The 25,817-nt window shown below is 38.2% G+C and overlaps 2 protein-coding genes across 2 annotated transcripts in view; one reads left to right on the forward strand and one right to left on the reverse strand.

Moving 5' to 3' along the window:
* Galntl6 (polypeptide N-acetylgalactosaminyltransferase like 6) overlaps positions 1-25,817 on the forward strand; it is a 1,152,292-nt gene that overhangs the window by 238,488 nt on the left and 887,987 nt on the right. The window lies entirely within an intron of this gene.
* Positions 17,481-25,130, reverse strand: LOC147826721 (uncharacterized). Its single transcript, XM_087217010.1, has 2 exons — positions 24,715-25,130; positions 17,481-18,829 (listed from the first exon to the last, which is right to left on the reverse strand). Exon 2 carries the CDS (start codon positions 18,786-18,788, stop codon positions 17,577-17,579), a length of 1,212 nt encoding a protein of 403 aa, XP_087073136.1. The 5' UTR covers positions 18,789-18,829; positions 24,715-25,130; the 3' UTR covers positions 17,481-17,576.

The raw sequence follows: 25,817 nt of genomic DNA on the forward strand, positions 1-25,817 counted from the left end.
CAAGGAAATTTGACTGATTCTGCTATTGACTAGCTGTTCTGAAGCAGCAATAATTAATTAAAGAACTAAAATTTAAGCACAGATAATCCATTGACTAAAGCTGGAGAATAACAGTAAGTCTGATATTGCTTAGAGCATCCCAGCCATAAACTACAAAGGTGTAATAGTCATTTTTCTTGTCACTGTGACACAGTATGTGACAACTTTAAGAAGGAAATGTTTAATTTGGCTCACAGGTTAAGGGGGTCAGTCCATGGTTAATTAGCTTGAAGGAAGGAATATCAGGGTGGAAGGATGTGGCAAAGGAAAGCTGCTTAGGTCAAGTGTCAAGGAAGCAGAGCAGGGAATGAGTGGAACACCAAAAGAGAAAGCAGTGAAGGACCAAACAAAGGCCCATGCCCATGCCTCCCAAGGCCCACTCAAGTACACCCAGAAGTGTGCTCTACCAATCCCCTGGGCAGCTTCTGAGCCAATCGAGGCAACACAATCAATATAAACCACTTACCAGTTGACTGCAAGCATCACTTGGGCAGCATGTTTGTTTACATATTGATGATAGTGAGCATTGCTTGGGCAAGTATAACTTCAACCAGTAGATTCCTGCTCGCATGAGATACATTTGTATGTCTTGTTTTTACTTTTGTTTTAAATAAACCATTTTTGAATATTTTTAATTTAGAATGTTGTATTCATCTTTGATATTTGTTTCTCATAAAAATCTAATAAGTTCTGGTTATTTTCTTTTACCAATTCATATTTATTTTCTTTGTGAAAAATAACCTATAATTTGTGCTACAAGCTATAGAAAGTATCATCAAAAGTACATCAAATATAATTTTTACACTTCTCCAAAACTCAGTGGTATTCTTTTATAATACAAAATGGAAACTTTAGGGACACTGAGACTGAATAGGAAGAAAGTGCCAAAAGATCTGCAAAAGAAAAAACAGAAAAAGGGACAAATGTTAGCATATCAGAGAAGAAAAGCCTGTGTTATGGAAGGAAAAGACAAAACATCTTTTTTTGTCGAATTATTTATAATACAAAAATGATAGAACTTAAAAGAAGAAACAAAACTACAAAATTTCCAATAGTGGTCAATGATTATAATAATCCTGTGTGGTGTTGACAGAGTTGACTAACATCTAACAAGCTCTCCTGTAATCAAAAAGTGAGGAAAAATATTATTATAAAATATTTATGCATCTTCTGGGCCAAACACTATGGAACTCATTGGTTATTTATTCAAAATTAGGGGGTTAAAATGTCATTTACAACTTAGATGAGGTCTAATAGACCAAATAATTGAAAAATATGAGATAGCAAAACACCAATCAGGATGTCCATCATTGATGTCTTCACCATTATGTTTAGTACGTAGACATTTTATTGAAATTATATAAAAGAAGGAAGGGCCAACACAACAGGGAAACCTGTGTTGTTCAAAGAAAGATGATGTAAAAATTATTTGGAGACTAGATACTACTTTCCAGATTGTAACTTTGCATTGTGTATTGAATGTTTTAAATTATACCATACACAAAAATATTACTAAATAAATTTGATAAATTTGTCGTTTTTATATTTTCTGTTATATTATCTTACAAAAATTAATGTAAAATAAGCAGTTTTTTGATCTTGTATTTGAATAATTGGACCAGTTAGTGGTTAACCAGCATGAAAGGGCTTTAAAAAATTCTGAAATCAGCAAAGGAGTAAGTTTTATGATTAGACAATAACATCTGATGACAAGTAAAGACTAAAATTGGAACAATCCCCAATAACATCAGAACTTACATTATGCTTGTTTCTTTGCTGTAGTTAAAAGAGCACTCATTATGACATCAGAAGATCAAATTCAGTCTCATATTAGCACTGACAGATGCTGGACTCATACTTTTCCCTTTCTTCTTCTCCCTCACCTGACAAATGGAGATAGTAATTTCTGGTTATTAGTTTACATAACTAAATGTAATAATGTGACAATCTTTTAAAACCATAGAATACAAATTTTAGGAATGAACCTTACTTTTTTTATACTTTTCCTTTAAATATGATATCTGTTGGTCTTGTGGTTGAGCTTAATTTTCGACGTGACTGCTGACTAGCAGAGAAAATCAGAACTAGAGAAATGGAGTCAGTGCTGTGTTTCAAAAGCCTTTTGAATTACTCTGTGGGAAAAGTTTGAAAGGTTTGGCGATCCAAGCTAGTGAAGCTCTAGAATGTTGTAAGCAGTTTTTGATGAGTGATTCTAGTCAGAGCCCAGAAGACCAGAGTGCTAATAGGAATATAGAGAGGAAAGAGAAGACTAAGGTTTCTTTTGGGTTCAAGGACTCCATTATCAGTTGGCCCACAGTCCGTGTGTGTTAACACTATGGCAGAAAATTTGTCTACTTTGCCCAAGTCCTGAGACGTTTCAGGAGACTAAGGAAAGTGTTCTAATTAATCAGGTAGTGGAAATTTCAATACTGTATGACATTCAGGCTATGGCATAGGCACTGTATACTGCTTTTAACCAGATTTACATTGAGAAGCAGGGGTAAAAAGTGAGCAAGAATGATTGGGAAAATTTAAAGTTTGGCCTAAAAGGGCCCATGTGTAAATTTGGGGCCAAAAGAATTGTAGCTATTATCAAGATTCAAATTAATAAAAAGAAAATATGAACTTCAAACAAGAAAAAGAAGCAAGATTCTTTGAGGTCATCTCAGAAATGAGCAGGATGCCATTTATCACAATATCAAGAGTACATATTTTTCATTTTCAAAAAGTTCCACAGCCCAGAAGGGATGGACTACTCTAGAAAGGATGTTCAGGGAATTGGTTCTCTATGATTAATTTAACTATGATCAGCCATCTAGCCACTCAGAGACTGCTGAAGCCATGGTCCAAGGAGGCCAGTTACTGCTCAAGCTGGTGGCAGAACTTGGAATCATCCATATTTTGCTTGTTTATATGGGTTTGCACAGTACAAGAAGCATCCACACAGATCTCAAAGGAATGTCTGGAAAGCCAGGAAAAGAAATCTTGTTAGGGGCTGGGGATTTAGCTCAGTGATTCTGCTGCCTGACTCAGAAGCTCAAGTCCCCAAGTTCGATCCCCGGTACCAAACAACAACAACAACAACAACAACAACAACAACAGCAACAACACAAGAAATTTTGTCAGGGCAAGTGAATAAAGCTCTGGGAGTGAAGTCAAAAGTGCAGTGGAGACCTCAGGAAGTTGAAGATACCATAAATATGGAACATCTGCCAAGGAGAGCTTGGTCTCAGTACAAGAGAGAGATCATGTTGGCTGCAAATATCAATGACACAAGGCAGGGCTGCCCAAAATTCTAGAACACATATCTTACATGTACCCTTGATGCCAAACATGGAGGAATGATTGTCCTTGCAGGATTTTGTTCTTGCTTTGGATTAATTCTTTTCTATCCTCCTGTTCTCAATTTTGGAATGAGAATGTTTACACTGTACCATTATACACTGGGATTATATAATTTGTTTTGGTTTTTATAGAAGTTCAAAGCTAAGAGTTTGCATTGAGTCTCAGAAGAGATTTTGACTTGGACTATTAAAAAGCACTAGAATTGTTGAGACTCTGGAGAATGGATTGTTGTGTTTTGATTTTACACAGGATATCTGTATTTTATTAGGTGGAATTATACACTGGTCATTGTGTTCAGTTGGCAATTAAATGCTTTTGGAGAAGATGTGATTGGTGGTAAGTTGACAAGGGGCAGAATGTGGTGGTTAAGCTTCACTGTGTCAAGTTGATTGGCTTGGAAATATCTAGCAGATAAGCAAAGCACACCTCAGGATGTGTCTGTTTATATTATGGAGGCACTTTGGGTGCTACAGATGGTCACCTTCCTCTCTGGCATTGTATCCCTGCTTTGCTTTCTAGCTGCCATGATCTTAGCATCTTTGTTCCATCATGCCCTTCTCCATGATGTTCCAGACTTGAAGCCTGCTGAACATGCAGTGAATCCTCTGAAACACAGAGCCAAGTGACACATATACTTCTTTAAGTTATGAGTGTTGAGTATTGTGTCTCACAACAGGAAAGTTGACTAATACAGTGGTAACTAATTACAATATTAAAACCAAGAAATATTTAGCTTGCTTAATAATTCTGATTCCTTATCCTATCCATCTTATTTTACCATTACAAAACAATAGATGTCACTGACCATTTGAACAAAACATGTAAGACCTCCATCAAAGGTGATTGCATTACCTAGTACACATGTAAGAACTCAAGTGTGAGTAGGAGAGTGGACTTATTTTTTTTTTGAGAGTGGAATTATTGAAACAAAATAAACAAAACATTTGGCTGATTAAAAGTGCATTTCTATCATCTACATTTGTTTTTGCATGGGAGTTATGACTTAAATAATAGGTACAATGTTTGCATACTTTTAGAACAAAGGTTTTGTTTTTCTTTAAACATTACTATAAGTGGTTGTGGAACTATGTTAAAGATAGATTCAGAAAACGGAAGTCATATATGCAGGTAGTATGCGATGCTCTGATGGTAGTGTCCAGAATATAATTAATGCAACCTCTACTCATAAATAGTTGAAGACAGGATTAAAGACTATGTTCTACTTATGGAAGGGCACTTGCAAATTGCAAAAATATAATTGCAACTGTGACAAATGCACAAAAAAATGAAGCTGTTTCTTATGATTAGATATACTAAGAAAAATTTATCAGTGGGGAAGATGTAGGAGTAGTTTTATTTTATATTCTAACACTATATTTTACTCATAGTATGTGTATGTTTAGAAAATCTTGGATTTCTTCTTTTTTATTAACTTTATTGGTACATTTTAGGTATACAATATAATGACATTCATCATTGGAAATTTGTACCTTTACATAATCTCTCTTGGTTCTTATTTTTCCCCCTTCCCCTGCCCTTCCTTCAACCCCTCCATCCCTCCCTATTTACAAAGACTTTGTTTCCATTTTTTCATTTTCTCATATTAATTCCATTCCCTTCTTTCCTTTCCCCTACCCCTCCCACTTCCCCTTCCCCTTTGCCCCTTTTCTTCCTATTTCACATTATCTATTTTACCTTGCAGTCCTTAATTACACTCTCAGTTTCTCACACTAGAGAAACTATTTGGTATTTACACATGTGTGTCCTATTTATTTCACTTAAGAGTATGGCCTCAATGTGCATCCATTTAGCTATAAATGTCTCTAGTTTCTCATTCTTTATGGCTGAGTAGTACTCCATTTTATTTTGAAAAGCCCCACATTTTTTTTATCCATTCACCAGTTGATGGGCACCTGGGCTGTTTCCAAGATTTAGCTATGACAAATGGTATGGGGTAGGCCTCTAGCTGTTGCTTGTGCACCTGTGCAGCTCTTTCCATGTGGGCCCTTGGCTTGGGCCTGTTTTCCCAAGCCACTGGGCTTGGGGCAGGGCCTTGGCTGGATCTCTCTTGGATTTATTCTTTATCTTATCTTTTCTATGATTTATAAATAGGCCTTTTATATAATTTAAGAGCTAACCATCTAAATTCTGATTTTTCTCTCTACTTAAGTTATAGAAAGTTTTTTCAACTAAAGCGATTTAGTTTTATTTTTCTTTCCTTTTATATAATTCTTTTCAAGCATAACTTGAATGTTAAGAAATGAAAATGTAAGTATTCTTGTCAAGTTTAATCCATAATATCTACAACTATAAAAATAGCTCTTGGATCTCCCTTCTGCTATGAACTTTCAGAGATGATAAGGAGAGGAGAGGAGAGGAGGGGAGGGGAGGGGAGGCAAGGGCAGAAGAAAAAGGAGAAGAGGAGGAAACAGGAGGAGGAAGAGGACAGAGAGAGAGATGACCATTCATATAGAAAAATATAGAAATCAGAAGATGTAGTAAATTAATTATCCTCAATACGTTCATCATTCTGAAGAGTTATAAATACTTAAGAATATATTTCATGTTCTTAAATTTCTAAGACAGTTAAAATGATAGTGTACTACATACAGCTATTTAGTATTTTCATATAAATCATTTAACTTTGGCTTAATTTTCTAGGCAGAGGTTGTTGCACAGGTGAATTTGTCAGAGGGAAAAATTACTTTGGGTAAAAAAGAAGCTTTCTAAGCAACAAGCATCAGGTTGTATGTTTTCTCCTAATAGCACTACCATTTTGGGAATTGACCTAGATGTCCAAGCAAGTCTTCATTATTGAAAATTTATGTTTCTCTGGTGGCTTTCATTTGCTAAATTAGCCTCTGCCTCATATTAAACATTGATGGCTAATGCTACTTTATTGCTGCTGGTCCTATTCAGCGTCTCTTTTCACAGAACACAATCTACATAATTAGGAAATAGCCTGACTTCTGCATCTCACACATCAGGAGGGTAAAGATGTTGTACTCCCACTTTCATTTCATATACCAGCATTCATATCACTGATGCAATAATGACATTCTTTCAATTTTATAATGGCAATAGGTGTACTGGATTGTCTTGCTGGAAATATAAATGAAACAAAGAAAAGAATTTATTGAGACAAGGAAAACATTACATTTAATGTAGATATCAAATTAAATTTTGGAAAAATTTAGTACTGCAAGAAATCACTATTTCTGTACTGTCAACAAGAACAAATGCAGGACCAATTGCACAAATAGCGTGCTTCTTATAAAGCAGACCACAGACTACTCAAAGTATTGCTATGTATTTTATATTCATATATTTTCCATTATTCATTCATACTACATTTAACTGAAGCTTGTTAAGACATTTGAAGGTATATTCCTCAAATACCTTCACATGGTATCTCAACTATCTATGAAAATGCTATTTCATCCATGATAATATTGAAAAATTACAAAAGAATTGAAATAATAGGCCAACATTTAGTGTACTGATATGCTCTTTACTTAGATAACTAATAAGTTAAATTAAATCAGGCTTTATTAAGTACTAGCTAAAAAATATACAGTAAATATTTAATTCTAAAACACTTTATTACATATTGACACTTATTCCCCTCAAAATACTTTTCCCTCACTTTGAACACACTTATCCCATTGCTCTTGCTACTCTGTGAAGCAGTTCTGGAAGTCTTCTTTCCTAGGTGTCCTTATGAGCTGTAATAAAAAATCCTTTGAATGCTACGACTGAGTGCCATCTAATGAAAGATATCCCTGCAAAACCATTACAGGGTGTCCCTATCCATCTTATTTAGAGGATCTTAGTGCAATTGTTGTCTATTTCCCAAAGTCCAAATGACTATGAAATATAAATGTTTTGAATTGATTCAGGATAAATTGATTCAGGATATGAAGTTAGCCTTCAGAGAGCAACTAAAGACCCGAAAGAGACAGGACTTCTAGAACTGCTTCAAAATGTGGAACAAATGATAAGTTAATTTTGTTCAAAGCAAGCAGGAGTGTTTTCAGGAGGGTATATGGAAGTGTGCCTTTTACTATAATAACTTTTACTTTTTTTTTTTTTTTTGGTACTGGGGATCAAACTCGGGAGTTTTGCGCTTGCACAGCAGGCAGCGAAATCACTAAGCTAAATACCTGGCCCACTGTAATAATATTTAAACACTCACTTTATTTTGAGATCACATTTTATATATTCACTAATACATCTTAAATATTGAAAAAGAAGTTCAAATGCATAAGCTATTTTAACTTGCTTAGAGAAAATTTGAGGAGTCAAGTATCTACAGAACTAGTATTTTACATATGCTACTATTTTGTTACAGTAAACTACTACTCTCTCTGTTCATACATAGTCACAACAAAGTAAAATAGTGACCAACAGAAAAGTGTAGATTTGTATCTATTTATATAGAAACTGACAGATATTTTAATGTGTTTTAAATTGCACCTCTAGGATATTTTGATACAAATGAATACTTTTTAAAACTTTATGAAATACATTGAAGCTTTATTTAACCATACAGTCATTGAAGAACTTATTCATACAGACTAATTTATTACAAACATGCTCATATATCTATTTGTGTTAGCATTACCTTTCAATAACAAAATATTTGAAACCATTAAAAAAGAGTAAAGGTTTATTTTGGCTTACAGTTCTGAAAGTTTCAGTCCGTGATTGAGTGAACATGTTATTTGGTGGCCTGTGGTATGGCAGTCCATAATGACAGAGCCTGTCCCAGAGCAAGTGGCTCACCTCATAGCATCCAGGAAGTAGAAAGAAAGAGGAAGGGCTGTATCTCCTTTAAGGGCACACCCCTAATGACATCACTTCCAGCTACTAGGCTGTACCTCTTGAAGTGCCACCACCATCCGATAATGCCAAGGTGAAGACAAAACTTAACACAGAGGTCTTTGGGGGAACATCTACAATCCAAGCTATAGAACAATTTCAACATCACTATCACAAATGGCTTCTATCTATTCAACTTTGTCAGATAATGTTACTCAAAATAACAAAGTGGGTCCTCTTCTCTCTGACCCCATGACATTCCTGATCCCTCTCTGTTCTTATTTTTCATGGCATTTACCACATAATATGTTAATATTTTATTTATTAATTTGATTGTTTACATAATGTCTCAAAGCATAAGTTGAAGTAGAGAAGAAGTTGTTAATTGAAGGTTTTTACTATTCTGTCTCTAATTTCTAAAACTGTCTTAGGCAATGTGGTTGCTCATTTAGTATTTAAGAAAGAAATAAAGAAAAATGAGATAGTACACTGGCTCAAAAGAGATGCACAGAATGAGGGCATAAAACTAAGAGGAGAACCCAGGAAATCCCATTAGTGAAGTAGAGGCTAAAGTATAGGATCCCAAAATAGAAAACAATGAGAAACAACAAGGCAAAAGAAAGTACCTCCAAGATTGTTGTCACAGAAAATAAGAGGAAGTATGAGGGAACAATACAGAATGTGTGTAGGTTTTTTTCCTAAAGATTGAGCAAAATGAAATAAAATGAAACCTGAAACATCATTTAGGGGTTCATCTAATATGTGGTGATAGATGACATGGATACTGACATTCTCATAGAGTACTGGGGTGAAACATATTTAGGGGAACTAGATTACAATAGACTGAAAATGAAATTGGACTGAGAAAATAAGTGATTGTAAGAAATGTTGAGATTGTTGGTAAAAGGGAGGTTCATAATCTAAAGAAGAATATTTAAAATTGTATAATTTTTTTTTTCATCTTAGAAGGAACTGAATGATACAACTGTAAGAAGAAAAAGGACCATATTATGATTTACAGTGTCTTACATGCTATAATAGGTCTGTGATACAACAGATGGTCCATAAGAGAGAACAATGATGGGGAAAACTTTAATATTTGCAACATGCAGTGGTATAACAGTAAACTAATTTTGACTGGAGAGAAGAACGCTGCATCTTTGTAATCTTGGGGTAAATTTATAATAGTAGCCTTGTTGGTTTTTGTTTTCAGTTGTTAAGTGGAAAATCCTGTACAGTTTAGCCAAGAAGTGTCTAAAATATTGTTATACTGTTTGGCCATCATAGGTTGAATTTTTCATCTGAAACTCCTGACATTACTTCACCATCATGATGAAAGATGTAGAAGTAGTAATTATCAAATAAAATCTATATTTACTAAAATATGAGATTGAGCTATAGAATAAGCATATCAAGAAAGCATTACCATGAAAGTATATTATATTTACCTTCAAGTAAAATAATGTGCCAAAGTATTCCTAGATATGCAGCTAGTAATTTGAATGTCAATATCATATAAGTCTCAAAAAATATAAAGAACTTGGTTTCTTAAAGCTACAAAGGACTAGTGTCAACACGAGTGATTAAAGCACAATTTTAATGAACTGTAATGAAAGATTAAAAGCAGGTAAAAATTCATGTAAATAATTATAATAGAAAAACATAAGTAAATGTTAATCATTGATGACAGTAAAGGGTAATTAAAAAATTTTAGGCACACAAATTTAATCCAATCATTTATCCAAAATAAGCATATTTGAAGCCATTGACCAAAAGAATGTCTGATGAACACATGTAAGAATAGTACAAAATTGGTAGCTTTTCAAAGACAAGGAAATATGAAGTAAACACATGATCACACCAAATCATTCTGAACAATGTAAATGTTGAGGAATTCATATGAGAATCAGAACAGTTCATTACATGATTAAAATATGTTTCACATGAAAATGAAAAATGAAAATAAAATTAATGTAAAAGCTGTACATTAGGGGTGAAATAACTACTAGGTTAAGGAAAAAAACATTAATAATAATTTTAATAAACCAGGATTTCATTCATTTTGTGTGGGAAAATTATCTTAAACTTAAAGTCACTTTAAAATATCAATGTATTCCAAAATCTAAATATGCTTAAAATATTTATATAATATTGGATGTTTTAAACAATTTTTTAAATTAGCTTTTCAATAAATTTCTGTTTCAGGAAATAGTCTAAAGCACTTCTGAAGATAGCTTCTGCTTTGAAATTCCTTAATTTTGTGCTTTGTCACAGTTTTCATTTCAGGACTTTCCTAACCTGACCTCACATTCAGGAAAATAGATTCATGCTTTGCACTCTAAAGTCTTTAACAAAGACTTTTAGAGTAACTTCATGAGTACTCTGCACACACTGTAGCTTTTCTACCCAAACTCACTTGCCCTCTCCTTACTATTATTCTCACTGTTACTAAGAGTTTCTCTTTGTTTATACCAATCAGAATTCTGTATTTGCTGTGGGAAAAAGAATAATATTCTCTCAGCTGGCATTATTTTCTGAATGAATTGTCTTGAGGAATTTAGTAAGGTTAAATAGTCAAACTTTTTTATTAGGTGTACACATTAACTATAATTAAAATAGATACAATTAACACTGATTTTTAATGGATAATATAATTATACTTGAAGATATTTGCAGCATGTTCATATTTGGCAAGGACAATGTTTTGTCTAAATCTTTAGTTTTCTAGTCATTTTATTAAGATAAACTTTTACATTCAAAAGATAAGAATTTCAAAGAATCACTATATTTTGAATTTTATTCCAGTGCAAGCCATCTCTGTTGTACAGATATTATTATTTTGGTACTAAATTTGTTTTTAAAACAGGTTTGATTATTTTGTTATTATAAACTTCATTTTAAATGCTTTAAAATAATACCTATAGATGCAGAGCTGAGACTAATGTCATAAAAAGTGGTGAGTCACAATTTATACACAAATCATACCCCACAGAAGTTACTATGTTTAATCCTTTCTTTCATGTTTTCACTCTTTTGAAGGAGAGCTCAATTATTCTAAATAATATATATTTATATAGAACTCTAGATTTCCTCAGAATTGGGAAAAGCTGAAACAATTAATCATGATAAGAATGATGCTGGTGAAGTCTTATTTTTTTCTTGGGTAAACCTTTTTTGGGAGAATTGTGATGATTAAGGTGGAGTATTAAATTGATTGGCTTTGGGGTCCTCAAGGCAATAGATGGAACATAATTATGGGTCTGTCTGAGTGGTTCAAGAAAGTGAGACCTTGGGTATAGGAATCCCTACTCCCTTCCGCTACCACGAACTAAAAATCTTTGCTCCACCGTGCTTTTGCCCCATGATTGGAGCAAACTGGAGCTAGCTGTTCATGGACTGAATCTCCTGAAGCTGTGAGCCAATTGAAACCTCTCCTCTTTTAGGTTGTGGATGTCAGGTATTCTGTCCCACTGAGGGGAAATGTGAATACTAGGGGAATAATCATTGCTCCATTTTTTAGTTTTACTGTTTCTTTTTGAGGAATTTTTTTTCTCTCTAGATATATGATGTTTTACTTATCCCATTATTTTTAATTTTATTTTTAAATTTATAGTGAAATATATTGTAATTCTAATATTTTGAAATTGATGTTTTATTATATTTATTGTTTCCATTTTTTCTGTTATTCTCTCTAGAGTTTTATTAGTCAAATATTAGACTGCTTGAATCAATATATTATGCTTATTTTCAGGCACATTTTCTGTTTCATTTTGATAGGGTGTGTGTTCCAGATTTTTTTGTTTTGTTTTGTCTTCTAGGAATTGCTCAGAATTTTTATTTTCATCCAATCATATATTATTTTCCTTTTCATCTGATTGTTTCTATTACTTTGCATCCTTCACCCATTCTTTTCCCTTTTATTATTTTCTTGATTTTTTATCTTTAAATTCTTTCAGGCAAAGGCTTAATATTTTTGCATGATTTCTCTGTTTATCAAATTATTAACTTTTTTCTTGTTTATTTTTCTGTTTGTTCATCTTAGACCATTTCTCATGTTTTTATAAATACCCTAAAATGCTTGATGATCTTTACTTAGTCATTCATAGTTTAAAGTGAAAGAACAAAGTCAGTTACCATAAGTAACTATATGAATGTCCTCTCCTACTGTGAATTTATTTTCATATCCTAATTATCTCCTATCATAAATGGCTAGGAATTTTGGGGTAGGATTTTAATATGGCTGCAGAAATCAGAGTAGCATCCCCTCCTGCCAAACATCCATCTGGGCAGGATAATATTCTTGAATGTCAACATGAACACTAACAGCTCCAACTACTTCCAGAGTGTCATCATACCATTTTAGAGGGCAATCTGATATTTGTTTCATGTATATACTGTTTCTGCACTTCTAACATGTAAGTTTTGGAATCCAGGGTATGTGAGGATTAGATGCAAGTGTATATTTTTTTATAAACATTGTTTTGGGTAATCTTATTTTTGATCATATCCTTACTACTGTTCTATATTCCTGCTATTTCTGTTTTTGGAGTCTGTGGAGAGCAATATTGGAAAAATAAGTTCTTACATTCATTTTGTACTTCTGTATAAATTTTGAATGCTGGCAAATACTCACTAAGTATTATCTCTCAATAGTTTCCTGGAGATTTTTCATATGTCATAAATGTATTTCTAGGTTTCACCCATGACAGTCACAAACCCTTCTCTATGCCCTTGGCCACGAATGACAAACAGGCAAGAGACCTCTGTTTAAGAAGATGAAGTCAATAGTCTGACAGAGACATCTGAAAAAAATTTTTCTTTCTTCATGACATGGAACAGATTCAGATTATCAAAACCTTTAGCCTTCACCCTGCTTATATCCATCTTTGTCCAAAGTGAAGTTGAAATTGAAAGAAATAGAAGCTATTTTTGGATCATGAGAATTAAACCAAAATTCTTAGGAGGGTAGAGTACAAAAATATTTGATACCATTATAGAGTAGCCGTACCAATTGTAAATTGTTTACCTGCAGTCTTATTGGGTGAGAAAGCACAATTATATGTATGTAAGTACAATCACCTTGACTTTCTAGATAGCATTCTTAATTAGTGTTGGCAACCTTACCACAGATCTCCCCATCCCCAGCATATTCACTTAGTCAAGTGTTTTTCTTATGAATGATCTGGCTCTATCAATTACTAACAAAGACCTATGATGAATAGTCCATTAATCATCTTATTTAGTTAAAAAATATTTCAGAGATCTTATCTCTCAAGTACTTTTGCGTATATTGAAAAAATTGAAAAACACAGATACATTTCTGGCAAAAAGAAGCTTATGTTTAAGGAAGAAGAGAAAGACATACAATAACCAAATCAGTACATACTACAGTAACAGTTGATAAATGCTATGAAAAACATAAACTAATACTTAAATATAAGGAAATGCTGTTTTTGGGTGAAAACTGTAGTACGGTTACAGAAAGAGTCTCTAACAGCTTGGTATTCAGAGATCAGAAAGAATTGAAGGAAGAAACTGTGGTTTTCTCTCTTTGCAGAGAAAGGAAGCATCAGGAACCACAGCCCTACATTTAAAGGATCCTTTGTGTTCCAATTCTTTTTCAGTTTATTTCTTGATTTTCATCTAGCACTGCTCCAATGCAGTTGACAGAAACTCCAAATCATTTGTGAGAGATATAAATGACAATTGCATGTTGAACATATGTAGAAATTAAGCTTGCTGGGTTATTTATGGTCAATAGTTAAGTTAGTTAAAACTGATGCTTAAATATGCCAAGTTTCTGAGCTGGGGATTTAGCTCACTGGTGCCACTACCTGCCTTACAAGCTCAAGGTCCTGAGTTGAATCCCTGGTACAAAAAAAAAAAAGAAACAGTGCCAAGTTTATGGTGTGGTCCTTGTATGAAACAATGATTATTTCTTGGCCCCCTCGCTACACTAACCTTGTGATACAGCCTAGTGATTTTAATAAGATAAGAACATTGACTTGGTGTAAACAATACTGCCACTTCCTAAAGACGCAGTTGTGTCATAAGCCAAGTTCATCTTGAGTCTTACAGACCAGGTAACATATTAACATTTTCAACTTCAGAATATTCAATGTTTATTATTATTTACTACATGTCCAAGGTATTTTAAGGCCTTTTTGACTAGAACAAATTACATCTGTTTCTTAGCTTTTGACCATGCGTCTGTGTTGATGGATCAAAATTATTTTCTGCTATGAATGCGTTTTGTTTTATCACAAATATTGGTATAGGGCTATATGCAATGTATAATATGGTGGCTAATGCATTTCTGACTCATTGTGGTAATAATGTTACAGAATTTTAATTTTCACTTGAATCGAAACATCAGAGAGCAGGGATATCTGTCCTTTTTATTCAATGCTATCTCCATTTCTGTCACATAGTAGTGTTCAATAAATAATTGTTGAATACACAAATAAAAATAAAAGCTAATTTTTGACAATGTAAAATATAATACATTTGAATATAGTATAGCTTAGACAACTGGTTTTAAATCAGTAAATATTTTTTAAAATGATGGTAAAGTCACATGAAAAATGATTTTATTAAAAAATAATTATTGGTTGAAGTTAGTTGATTGTCATAATTCTAGGTACAGTGTAATGTCATGTGCATAACTGAAGACATCACAACAATCTTTGAGATTAGCATTATTACCTCTTTTCTAAATAGGAAGAAACAAGTTATGAGGGTTAAATTTTATGTGCCAGAAAAGCAAGTTTTATGGTGTCCAAATTCATTCCTCAGTTCAAGAACCACTAATTTTCTATAGTATCATGCCATTTCAGTGACTCATAGATCCTACTTTCTTTTTCTGGGAACTTTTAGGAGTCTTATTTGGAATTAAGTGGGTGGCAATTGAGGACAGTTTAAAGAGACTCAAAGTCTCAGTGCACAACTGAGTGCACTTATGCACTTATGCAACACATAGTAGAGAATTAAGATGTGCTATGTGCATGTACCAATTCCCCATGAGGATTGTAACCATCATATACTGCAAATATGTACTAATAAAAATAAAAATTGAAAGGAAAAGAAAGGTAGGCAGACTTGTTGAGAAGACCTAACTCAACATCTCAATTAAAGGAAATTGATAGGCTAATTGGAGAAGGAAGAAATGGATTTCACATCCTAACCTACTTTCCTGGATTAAATACTCTCATCTTCATTATGAGACCCTTTCTCCTCTGAGGAAAAGCTTCCTTTCCCTTCCATTCAACTCTAACCCAGGTTCACTTTATCTGGGCCCCAGGTAACCTATCTGAGTAACTTGATCTCTCTCTAGTTTCCATCCAATGTACAGCGATGGAGTAGCTTAAAACTCTAGCTTTGCTCAGAGTCTACATTTTTGAATAATAGTTATGTAGGATATGCCATGTACAGGTCCCAAACACACACAATAAGTGTAAACATTATATGTCATAGACATGAGCTAAGAATAATAATAACAAAATGAAAATGAAATGAAACAATAATGAAATAACAAAAAGAATTAGAGACAGAAGGTGAGAGGTAGATAGGACGAGGAAGGGCATTAAAAAAAGTAGACTGTGTTATGAACATATTCCTACTCCCAAAGATGAATGTAAACTTTGGGTACTTCAGAAATGTATGAATAAAATAAAAATCAAAGCTAAAAAAACAGTAACGTGAAAACATGCCTATACCTTTCTTTGCCTTACCACACTAACATTCTAATTCTCCTTCAGGGGATTTGAATCCTAAGAAATGTGGAGAGTTTTTTTAAATGCAGAAAATAAATTCTCACTTGCATTGTGATGTACATTCATTTAAGACTATATATCCTTCTCCAAAAAAACCCTGGACATGACATTTAAACCTGATCAATAAAAGCCTTCCAGTTAAGAAAGCCACTTTTAAGGCCAAGGATTTAGCTCAGTGGTTACGCAGCCTGCCTTGCAAGCGCAAGGACCCGAGTTCGATCCCCGGTACTAAATAAAAGAGAGCCACTTTTTTTTTCATCTTTATAATCACGTTGTTATTCTCTTGAGATCAACTTTCTTTACTTTTGAATTTCACTTATTGGGTTTCAATGTCTTTTAAAGTTAATTTTAAATTTTTATTTGATTTTATGTCAAATTAGCAAGTACTAATTGGTTGTAGACTAAATATTAGCAATTTATTGTTTGCTTCTTATAAACTGCTTAATTTCAGAAGTATTTTAAAGTGAACTGAAATAAGACACAAAAATTCAAATCCTGGATTAAAATTAAAAATATAATTTCAGGGTTCAGGGCTGGGTATTTAGCTCAGTGGTGCCACCATCTGCCTCGCAAGTGCAAGGTCCCAAATTCAATCCCTGGTACAAAAAATTAAAAAAATTATATATATATATATATATATATATATTTATAATTTCAAAGAATAGATGGTACTGAAGAAACTCAAGTCTTGGGTTTTTGAGAAATCATGGTAAAAATGGCATCATTATAACTTTAATTATCCTTATTATTTAATTTAAGGAAACAACTTTTTCAGAGGCTGAAAAACATTCCTGACTTTGGAAAATATTTACAAAATATCTTCTTTGTAGGAACTATGGCTGTGTCCCGGCCCGCGGGTAAGTCAACGGAGACCCTAGAGGGGGAGCGAGGATGAGAGGGGACAGGGGACACGAGAGATGGAGACAAGACAGGTTTCTGATCAAGTCTCGTTTATTGCAGAAGCTGTTACAACATATATACCGTAGGGCTAGAGGGGAGGAGCAAGAGGAGGGTACTGGGGCTACTTCCTTGTTGCCGGGTAGATTTGTAGCAGGCCCGGATATGTCCGTAAAAGGCACTCAAGATTTCCAGCGGGGGGGGGGGCAGGGCCCCCTACAGGTCCTCCCTTTTAAAATTATTTTTTAGAAAAGCGTCAGGAGAATCAAGCCTGCGGGGGCTGAGCCTGTCTTGGGTCAGAGCAACATACGTGTCTGCACCGTGCACCTTACCCGTCATTGGTTAACCAGAGAATCAAGGCTCTGGCACCTGTCTTAGGCGGCACACGAGGGCTCTCTCATTGCATGGCACGCTTGCTCAGTTGCCCGTCATTGGCTTGCCAGCCCGCTCACCAGGTGGGGCGAGAATTTTACGCCGTGGCAGAGATGGAATCGGCCCATGTAGCGTATGTCCAGCCAACATCCTGACAGTAATTTACCGCTGATTTTGACGTACATCTTTGTCTCCACTATAGCTCCAGGGGAAATCACAACCTTACAAAATCAGAACTATCCGAGGACATTTTAGTTACTAAGATTAACATAGGTTAAAATACAAAGGGGAATACAAGGCTTTTAAATCATATCAGCCTGAACCTTTTATCTAAAAATCAAAGCGATTTCTACGTATAAGCATTGGTATCCATTGTATGCAGCAGCATGACAATAACAGACAAACACATACAATTGCAATGGCAAGAAACAATTGTTTTACCCATTGTAGGTTGGGTAGCCATGAGGTCAACCATTTAAATAGGTCTCCGCCATCCTCATTGTGCACCTTATTAGCCAGGTCTTTCAATTGTTTTATTGTATCATCGATTTTTTCTCCATTGTCAGTCAAATTAAAACAACACATATTTTTTATTTTTTCACAGCCCTGGTGATGAAAAAGCAACAAATAATCTATTGCTGCTCGATTATCCAAAATAGCTTGTCTTTGTTCCTGTAATTCTTGATTAATCAACGCCAGGGCGGTGGAGGTGGCATTCAATCCTTTTACCACTTTACAGGCTAATCTTCGTACTGCCGCTTCCGCGTGCACCCCGATGGACGGCAGAGCAACAAAAGACCCTATCATGACTAACACTTCTGCATCAGTCAATAGACCCACATCATCATTACATCCCGGGGCGGTATACGGCGACCACCGTCTAATTCGATTAGGTACAATCAAATCAGTTCTGTCTGGTAATATCACAGCCAACCGACTCAAGCAACAACGAGTGTCACTCAAGTTGGCCGGAATGTAATTAAAAGTTTCCCTTTCACAAGTGTAAAACCAACCCATTGGCAAAGAGACATGGCAATTACTATACATAATTTCTTGTTCAACACGGCAGGACATGTTTTCCAAACGTTTAACTTGCAGACATTTAGTTGTACAATTTCTGTATACAGCACATTCGGTCTTATTAGACATAATTACCTTAGGTGAATATAATTTGACAGCATTCTTGGGCCTGTGACAAGTAGCAGATCCCCAATTGTAACTATCTGCATATGTGAGATTTTTTCCTGGGATATCTTTAAACAGAGTATAAGGCCGCAATGATTCCAATGGGGTACATACAGGAACGAGGCAACTTCCCAACATATAATGAAAGTTTACATCAGCACTTAGACAAAACTCAGACAAGTTGAGCGAGCCTGCCAACTGAATCCATATATTTTTCATGTGGTCTAACCCTTCTGAAGGCGACACCACCCATACCCTGGTCAGCAACATCAGGGGAACTAGGCATTTCCAGCTCATCCTATTCTTGTTTTCGGATCGTTCATTCAGCCAGATGTCCTTCATGAGTTCCCTCTTCATTGTGCGCCGGAGGTCCAAACTTTAAGTGATGACGATGTTCCCTAAGATCACATGATATAAATTTCACTAAGGAGTCCCTTTGAGGAATTAAGACCAGAACAATATTTTCTGGGTGGCCACTTCTATATTCATCAAAGGGAGTTCCCATCTAAAAATCACTTTAATCTAATAAATTCCAGTGATACCTTGATCCAAGAGAAAAGCATATCTTTAACAAAATAACATCATCAATGTAACAATGGGTGAATATCCCTTAAAGAGAAAAGAACATTTTGAGCTCAATTACATGACCACGAACAACAAACACTAGACAAACATGTAAGACAGTGTAGAACATCAGGGTGCACCCAAACATTACTAGATAAGCTGAATTATATCCTTGCTCATTTTAAATTGAAATTGTGGGCGCCATTGTTAACTGATCAGGATTGGACAACGTCAGGTCATCGGCATCATCAGCACGCCCATCAACTTGTTTTACTAGGCGTTCTGGGAGCCATCTGGCTGACTTCATTTCCTTGGAGTAAATACACACCGATCCTCGGCCCCAGATAAGTACAGGATCGGGCCCGTGCCATGAGTGGTCCAGGGGGTCTTTCCACATCACCGAGGCAAATTGTCGTTGCGTCTCTGGTTGCCAGAAACGATTGGCTGCAGATGAACCTTTGGCATCCAAATTTAAGAAGTTAAGAATAAATAGTGCATGTGATATCAGGTTTCTAGGAGACCCCTTGGTAGGGTACCATTCCCCCTTTTTTATTTTGTCTAAAGTAATTTTGAGTGTGAGATTAGCCCTTTCTATAATGCCTTGTCCTTGAGGATTATATGGGATTCCCGTTATATGTGTTATTTCAAATTGTTTGCAAAAGTTGGAGAAGCCAGAGCTGGTATAGCCGGGACCATTGTCTGTTTTAATTTGTTGTGGACATCCAAGTACTGAGAAGGCAATGAGGAGATGAGCGATGACATGTTTAGTAGCTTCCCCGGACTGCAGGGTGGCAAATATGAATCCACTATAGGTATCAATGTTGACATGTATATATTTAAGATTTCCAAATTCAGGGTAATGCGTGATGTCCATTTGCCAGAGGGCATTTGGAATCAAGCCACGAGGATTAACTCCCAGATGAGGTGTAGGAAGGTGTAGAGTGCACGTAGGGCAGGCCTTAACAATTTGTCTAGCTTGTTCTCTAGTAAGCTTATACATAAGGCGAAGCGTGTGAGCATTAAGATGATGCAGTTGGTGTGCCTTTTGTGCCTGGTCAATTGGAATGGGGGCATCAGTATTTATTGAACAGGCCAAAACTTGAGGTCTTGTAGCTAGGTCTGCTAAGCGGTTGCCCTGTGTGAGTGGGCCAGGTAAGTTAGAGTGGGCACGAAGGTGTCCAATGAAAAAGGATTCGGATCTTTTTCTGATTAAATCTTGTAATTGGAGGAAGAGACCACCAGTCTGAGAAGCAAGTTTGATCAATCCACATGTTTCCAATAAGGGGACAGATTGAGCAATATAAGCACTGTCAGTAAAAAGATTAAAAGCTCGGGCAGGGAATGTAGAAAAGACCGCTATAACTGCCTGCAGCTCGGTTAATTGGGCCGAAGAGTGGGCGGTTTGGAACTGGGCAATGTTATCGTCCCACACATAGGCAGCCATCCCAGTGGAAGAACCATCTGTAAAAACGGATAGGGCTTTTGGCAGAGGAGAACAAGAAGTGACCTTTGGGAAAATGAAGTCATGTCTGTTAGCAAAGTCAATGAGTTTGTTGGGAGGATAGTGATTGTCCAATAATCCTGAATAAGAAGCGAGAGCAATTGGCCAGGAATCGGTAGTCTGCATAAGCCAATCGATTTGATCTTTAAGGTAGGGTTGGATAATGACATCAGGTTCTTTTCCAAAGTACATCTTTCCATGGTCTCTACCTAGAACAATCAGGTCTGCAACTGCAACATAATAAGGGTAAAAGGCCCGCTTAGGGGAAACTGGGAGATGAACCCATAAAAGGGGAGCGGTTTGCCAAAAGACAGCGGTGGGGGAGAGAGAGGTTCTGCAAATGATATATTGTAAAGGAGAGTTATAATCTACAAAGGTAATTGTCTGATTTTGAATGGCTTGTTCTACCGTGCTAATGGCTTTGCGCCCCTCAGCAGTGAGCTCCCGAGGCGAAGTGGGGTGGCTATCACCTTGCAGGGTATCATAGAGAGGCTTCAGGTCATGTTTAGTGAGCTTTAAATAGGGCATAAGCCAATTAATATCTCCGAGCAGTTTTTGGAAGTCATTCAGAGTTTTAAGACCGTCCAGCCGCAAGGTGAGCTTCTGGGAGGAAATATGACGTCCCTTCATCTGAAATCCGAGGTAACTGTAAGGGTCTTTTAGTTGAACCTTATCAGGGGCAATCTGGAGGCCACAAGATTCAAGGGCCCGCCGAAGGTCAGCATAACAAGCCAAAACCTCACTTCCCAATTGTCCCGCCACGAGAATATCATCCATGTAATGGATAATATACATTTGAGGCCAATTGTCTCGGGTGGATTGAAGTGCTGTGGCTACAAATGACTGGCACAGGGTGGGACTATTGGCCATGCCTTGGGGTAGCACTAGCCATTGAAAGCGCTGCATTGGGGCGCAGAAATTGGTCGCCGGGAGGCTAAAAGCGAAGCGTTTTTGATCTGCAGGATGTAAGGGAATGGTGAAAAAACAATCCTTTAAATCAATAATAACCTTATAATATCCAAGGGGGATGGCTACCGGTGAGGGAAGACCGGGTTGTAAAGCTCCCATGAGTACCATAGTTTTATTAACTGCTCTGAGATCTTGCAAGAGCCTCCATTTTCCCGACCGTTTTTTAATGACAAAAATGGGAGTATTCCAAGGGGAGTGGCTAGGAATGATATGGCCAGCATAAAGCTGCTCCTGCACCAGCTGTTGAGCTGCTAACAACTTCTCCTTGGAGAGGGGCCACTGATCGACCCACACTGGATCATCCGAGAGCCAGGTGATCTTTTCAGCATGGACCGCAGGAGTGTCAGCGACCCCTATGGAAAATGGCCCAACCCTGCTCGAGGGGGCCGAGGGACAGGCTCAATGGGGTGAGTAAGGCTAGTAGGGTGTTTTCCCAGCCCTGTTCCTGGAATGTACCCATTTTTAAACATCTGCATAGTGACAATTTCATTGGGGCTGGAAATAATTATCCCCATTTGTGATAATAGGTCTCTCCCCCATAAATTAATGGGTAGCCCTGAGATGATATAAGGTTGAATGGTGCCCTGATTACCATCTTGGTCCCTCCAGGTCAGATCTTTGGCACTTTGTTTAGGATTTTGACTCTGCCCTATACCCTTGAGATGGGTGAGGGTGTCCTTCAATGGCCACGCCTGAGGCCAATCCTCTCCCTTTATGATAGTTACATCGGCACCAGTGTCGACCAACCCAGAAAACTGTCTCCCATCTAACCACAAGGTCATGAGAGGCTTTTGTGCTGAAAGTACCTCCGACCAGTAGACATCAGATGAGCCGAAACCCTGGCTGCCTCGGGCGTTTTTAAGAGCCTTATTAGAGGTGGAGAGAAGGGGAAGGAGTAACAATTGGGCAAACCTTTGGTCTGATTGAATGGTATTAATAACTTTGGGGGAAGAAACCATAACTTTAATTTCCCCAGAGTAGTCACTATCAATCACTCCTGGGTAAACCAGCAGTCCATTCATGGTACTGCTGCTTCGGCCTATTACGAGGCCAAAGGTCTCCTTAGGTAAGGGTCCAAAGACTCCCGTAGCAAGGGCCTGAACTCCCATTTCTGGGGTTAATACTGTGTGGGTGGTGGCACTGAGGTCCAATCCGGCACTTCCTTTTGTGGCTCTGACGAGGTCCGAAATGGATTGCTGTTTATTGGAGCAAAATTGAGCGCCCCGTAAATTTGTTTGGAATTGGGGGCCCGGGGCTGGCCCCCTTTCCCGTTTCCCGAATTCAAACCCTGGAGAGGGGGGAGGGGTCGACCCTGGGCATCAGTCTTGGATCGGCACTCACTTGCCCAATGCCTCCCCCGATTGCATCGGGGGCAGGGCCCTGGGGGCGGAGCGTCGGGGCCCTGCATTTTAGCAGTCGGGCATTCTCTAGCAAAATGGCCGATGGCCCCACACCGGAAGCATTTATTGCCAACGTGGCGTTGTAAGAATTGTTTGACTGTGAAGCCTTGCATGGCGGCCGCCATGGCAAGGCCCTGTTGGTAGGCGGCCCCAATCTCAGAACAAAGGCGAATGTAGCCGGAAAGGTCAGTTTTCTTTTTATAGGGGCGGATAGCGGCCTGACAGGCGGCATTGGCGTTCTCAAAAGCAAGCTGTTTAACAAAATCTGTCCCTGTCTCCGCGCTCCCAAAAATCCGGCCTGCCGCCGTGAGAAGGCGGTGGACAAAGTCCGCAAACGGCTCGTCCGGCCCCTGCCGGATATTAGTGAGGGAGGCACTCACGTCTCCTTTGGAAGGGAGTTTCCTCCAGGCCCTAGTGGCTGCGGTCTGAATCTGGGCATACAACCCCATGTCAAATTGCATTTGCTGGTCGTTAGCGGCGTAGGCCCCCTCCCCAAGAAGCATGTCAAGCACCCAACCATTCCCCGCCTGAGCATTGCGTCTAGCGGTCTCTCGACAATTCTCAACATACTCAGATTTCCATAATAAGTAGTCACCTCCTGCAAGGGTGGCACCGGCCAGAGTCTGCCAATCAATTGGGGTGAGCCAATTTTCTGCCACCGATTCTAGAATAGCCATGGTGTAAGGTGCAGTGGCCCCGTACTGAGCCGCAGCCGTTTTAAGCTCTTTAATAACCTTAAAATCAAAGCCGCCATGGTGTCTCCATGCCTGACCCTGTGCGTCAACAGTCTCAGTGACAGGGAAGGCTTCCACGGGCTCAAGTTCTAGGGGTACCCTTGACCCGGACGGCACCCTGGGGGTCGCCCCTCTAATGGGGGGTCGTGGCTTATGGGTGTCCTCTCTAGGGACATTTCCATGAGCCTTGCCTGTTCTTAAGCCCTCAAGCTGGGTAATAAGTTCTTGATGTTCTTTTTCTAACCTTATCTGTTCTTTTAGAAAGTCTATTTTGTCCCGGAGTTCCTTTTGGGGATCAACAACAGGATAGGCCAAAGCGGGAGTGCTGGGGCCTGGACGGATATAAGGAGGGGGGCACCCAGAGCCGCCCCGCAATGCTTCCCCCGCAGACTCGTCAGTTCCGGAGTCCTTTTGGGGTGGATCTGGTGGCGGAGGCAAGCAGCGATAGGCTTGAAGGGAGGGATATAGGGGCGGAACCTCCCGCGAGGGTGGGGTTGCCTTAGAGGCAGTGATGGAGGAAGAGGAAGCGGGGTCCGGCAAGGCTTTGCCTTATAGGGCTTGGCAGGGATCGCGGCCGTTTGGGATTGGTCCGAGGGAACGTTATGTCCGTCGGGGGCGGGATCATCATCACTGTCAAAGGACATCAAGTCCTCTTCCTCGTCTGGCGAGGAAGGCGTGGCCTTAACTGGCCTGGGTCCCGGCGCCATATTGGCGTCCCGGGGAACTGCGTCAGTGTCACCAGCGGGTGTCAGCTCCTCACCACTACGGAGGGCTACCTCCCCAACCTGTATAGCCTGAGCTACCAGTGGATCCCTTGTTTTTTGGGAAATAATATCATTAATCAAATTCCAATATGAGAACGCCGCAATCGGGACCTTCCCGGGTCCGCAAGTGGCATAATAATCCTGGAGAGCCTCCCCCACCTTTTTCCATCTCTCTTCGTCAATGGTTCCCTCAGCAGGGAACCAGGGACAGAGATGTTTAATAAAATCAAAAAATTTCAGCAATTGTTTGACTGTAACCTTTACCCCTCGTGCCTGTAATGTCTTCTTGAGACCTTGCACAAACAGTTCGTGCTGACTAATGCCCTGTCCCATAATCGCTGCTCAACTTACCGAGGTGCAAAAAGACGGCAGGTCCACGTCAATCGCAAGCCTCTTCTATGTCGAGTATGCTCTTTGTTCCTCAATCTTAATCTTAGGGCCCCTGAGCAGCGTCCTTCACTGGATCCCCCGTTCTCTGGCCCCACGTTGGGCGCCACTTGTCCCGGCCCGCGGGTAAGTCAACGGAGACCCTAGAGGGGGAGCGAGGATGAGAGGGGACAGGGGACACGAGAGATGGAGACAAGACAGGTTTCTGATCAAGTCTCGTTTATTGCAGAAGCTGTTACAACATATATACCGTAGGGCTAGAGGGGAGGAGCAAGAGGAGGGTACTGGGGCTACTTCCTTGTTGCCGGGTAGATTTGTAGCAGGCCCGGATATGTCCGTAAAAGGCACTCAAGATTTCCAGCGGGGGGGGGGCAGGGCCCCCTACAATGGCTGTAGGCAGCAGTTTTCAAGATAATTAAGGCAGAGCTTCTACATGGTCTTGGGGACTATGTACTCTAGTAGAGATTACTGAGTTCATTCTAATAGAGTATATTAACAACAGAAAACTAGAATATGTCATCTCTAGCAGCTTCCCAAAGCTACGGGAGCTCACTAACTCAGTTCATTCCTAGATAACAAAAAAGTTATTTATTAAGTACTATAGTTTAGATATGAAGAATTCAGTTCATAAGACTTTGTATGTGAAAAGTTTAAATAAAAGAAAGAGAGTTTAGCTGGTTTCTTGGACAAAAAATGTTCATCCTCATTTTGAAGAACATGTGACCACAACATTTTGAATTCAGTATGGATGGAATCAGGTGTTTTATTGAGATTAGCTGGCTAATAGAAACATAGAGAATTAATCCCACACCTTATAACAACACCAGATATTCAACACCATACTGTCAGGAGCCTGAACAGAGTTCATCTAGTAGGTTCAGATAAGAGTAATGAAAAGTGAATAATAAGAGTAATGAAAAGCAGCAGGAGCCAAAATGAAAATAACAATGAAGCCCTTTTCATTTAGCACAAATAGGCATTTAAAGACTAGCATGATGGTACAAGCCTGAAATCCCAGCACTCGGGAGGCTGAGGCAGAAAGATTGCCACATGTTCAAGGCCAGCCT

Source organism: Heterocephalus glaber, unplaced genomic scaffold (assembly GCF_053883595.1).
Source record: "Heterocephalus glaber isolate CG9 unplaced genomic scaffold, H.glaber_assembly_v1.0 deba00001461, whole genome shotgun sequence".
Lineage (NCBI taxonomy): Eukaryota > Metazoa > Chordata > Mammalia > Rodentia > Bathyergidae > Heterocephalus > Heterocephalus glaber.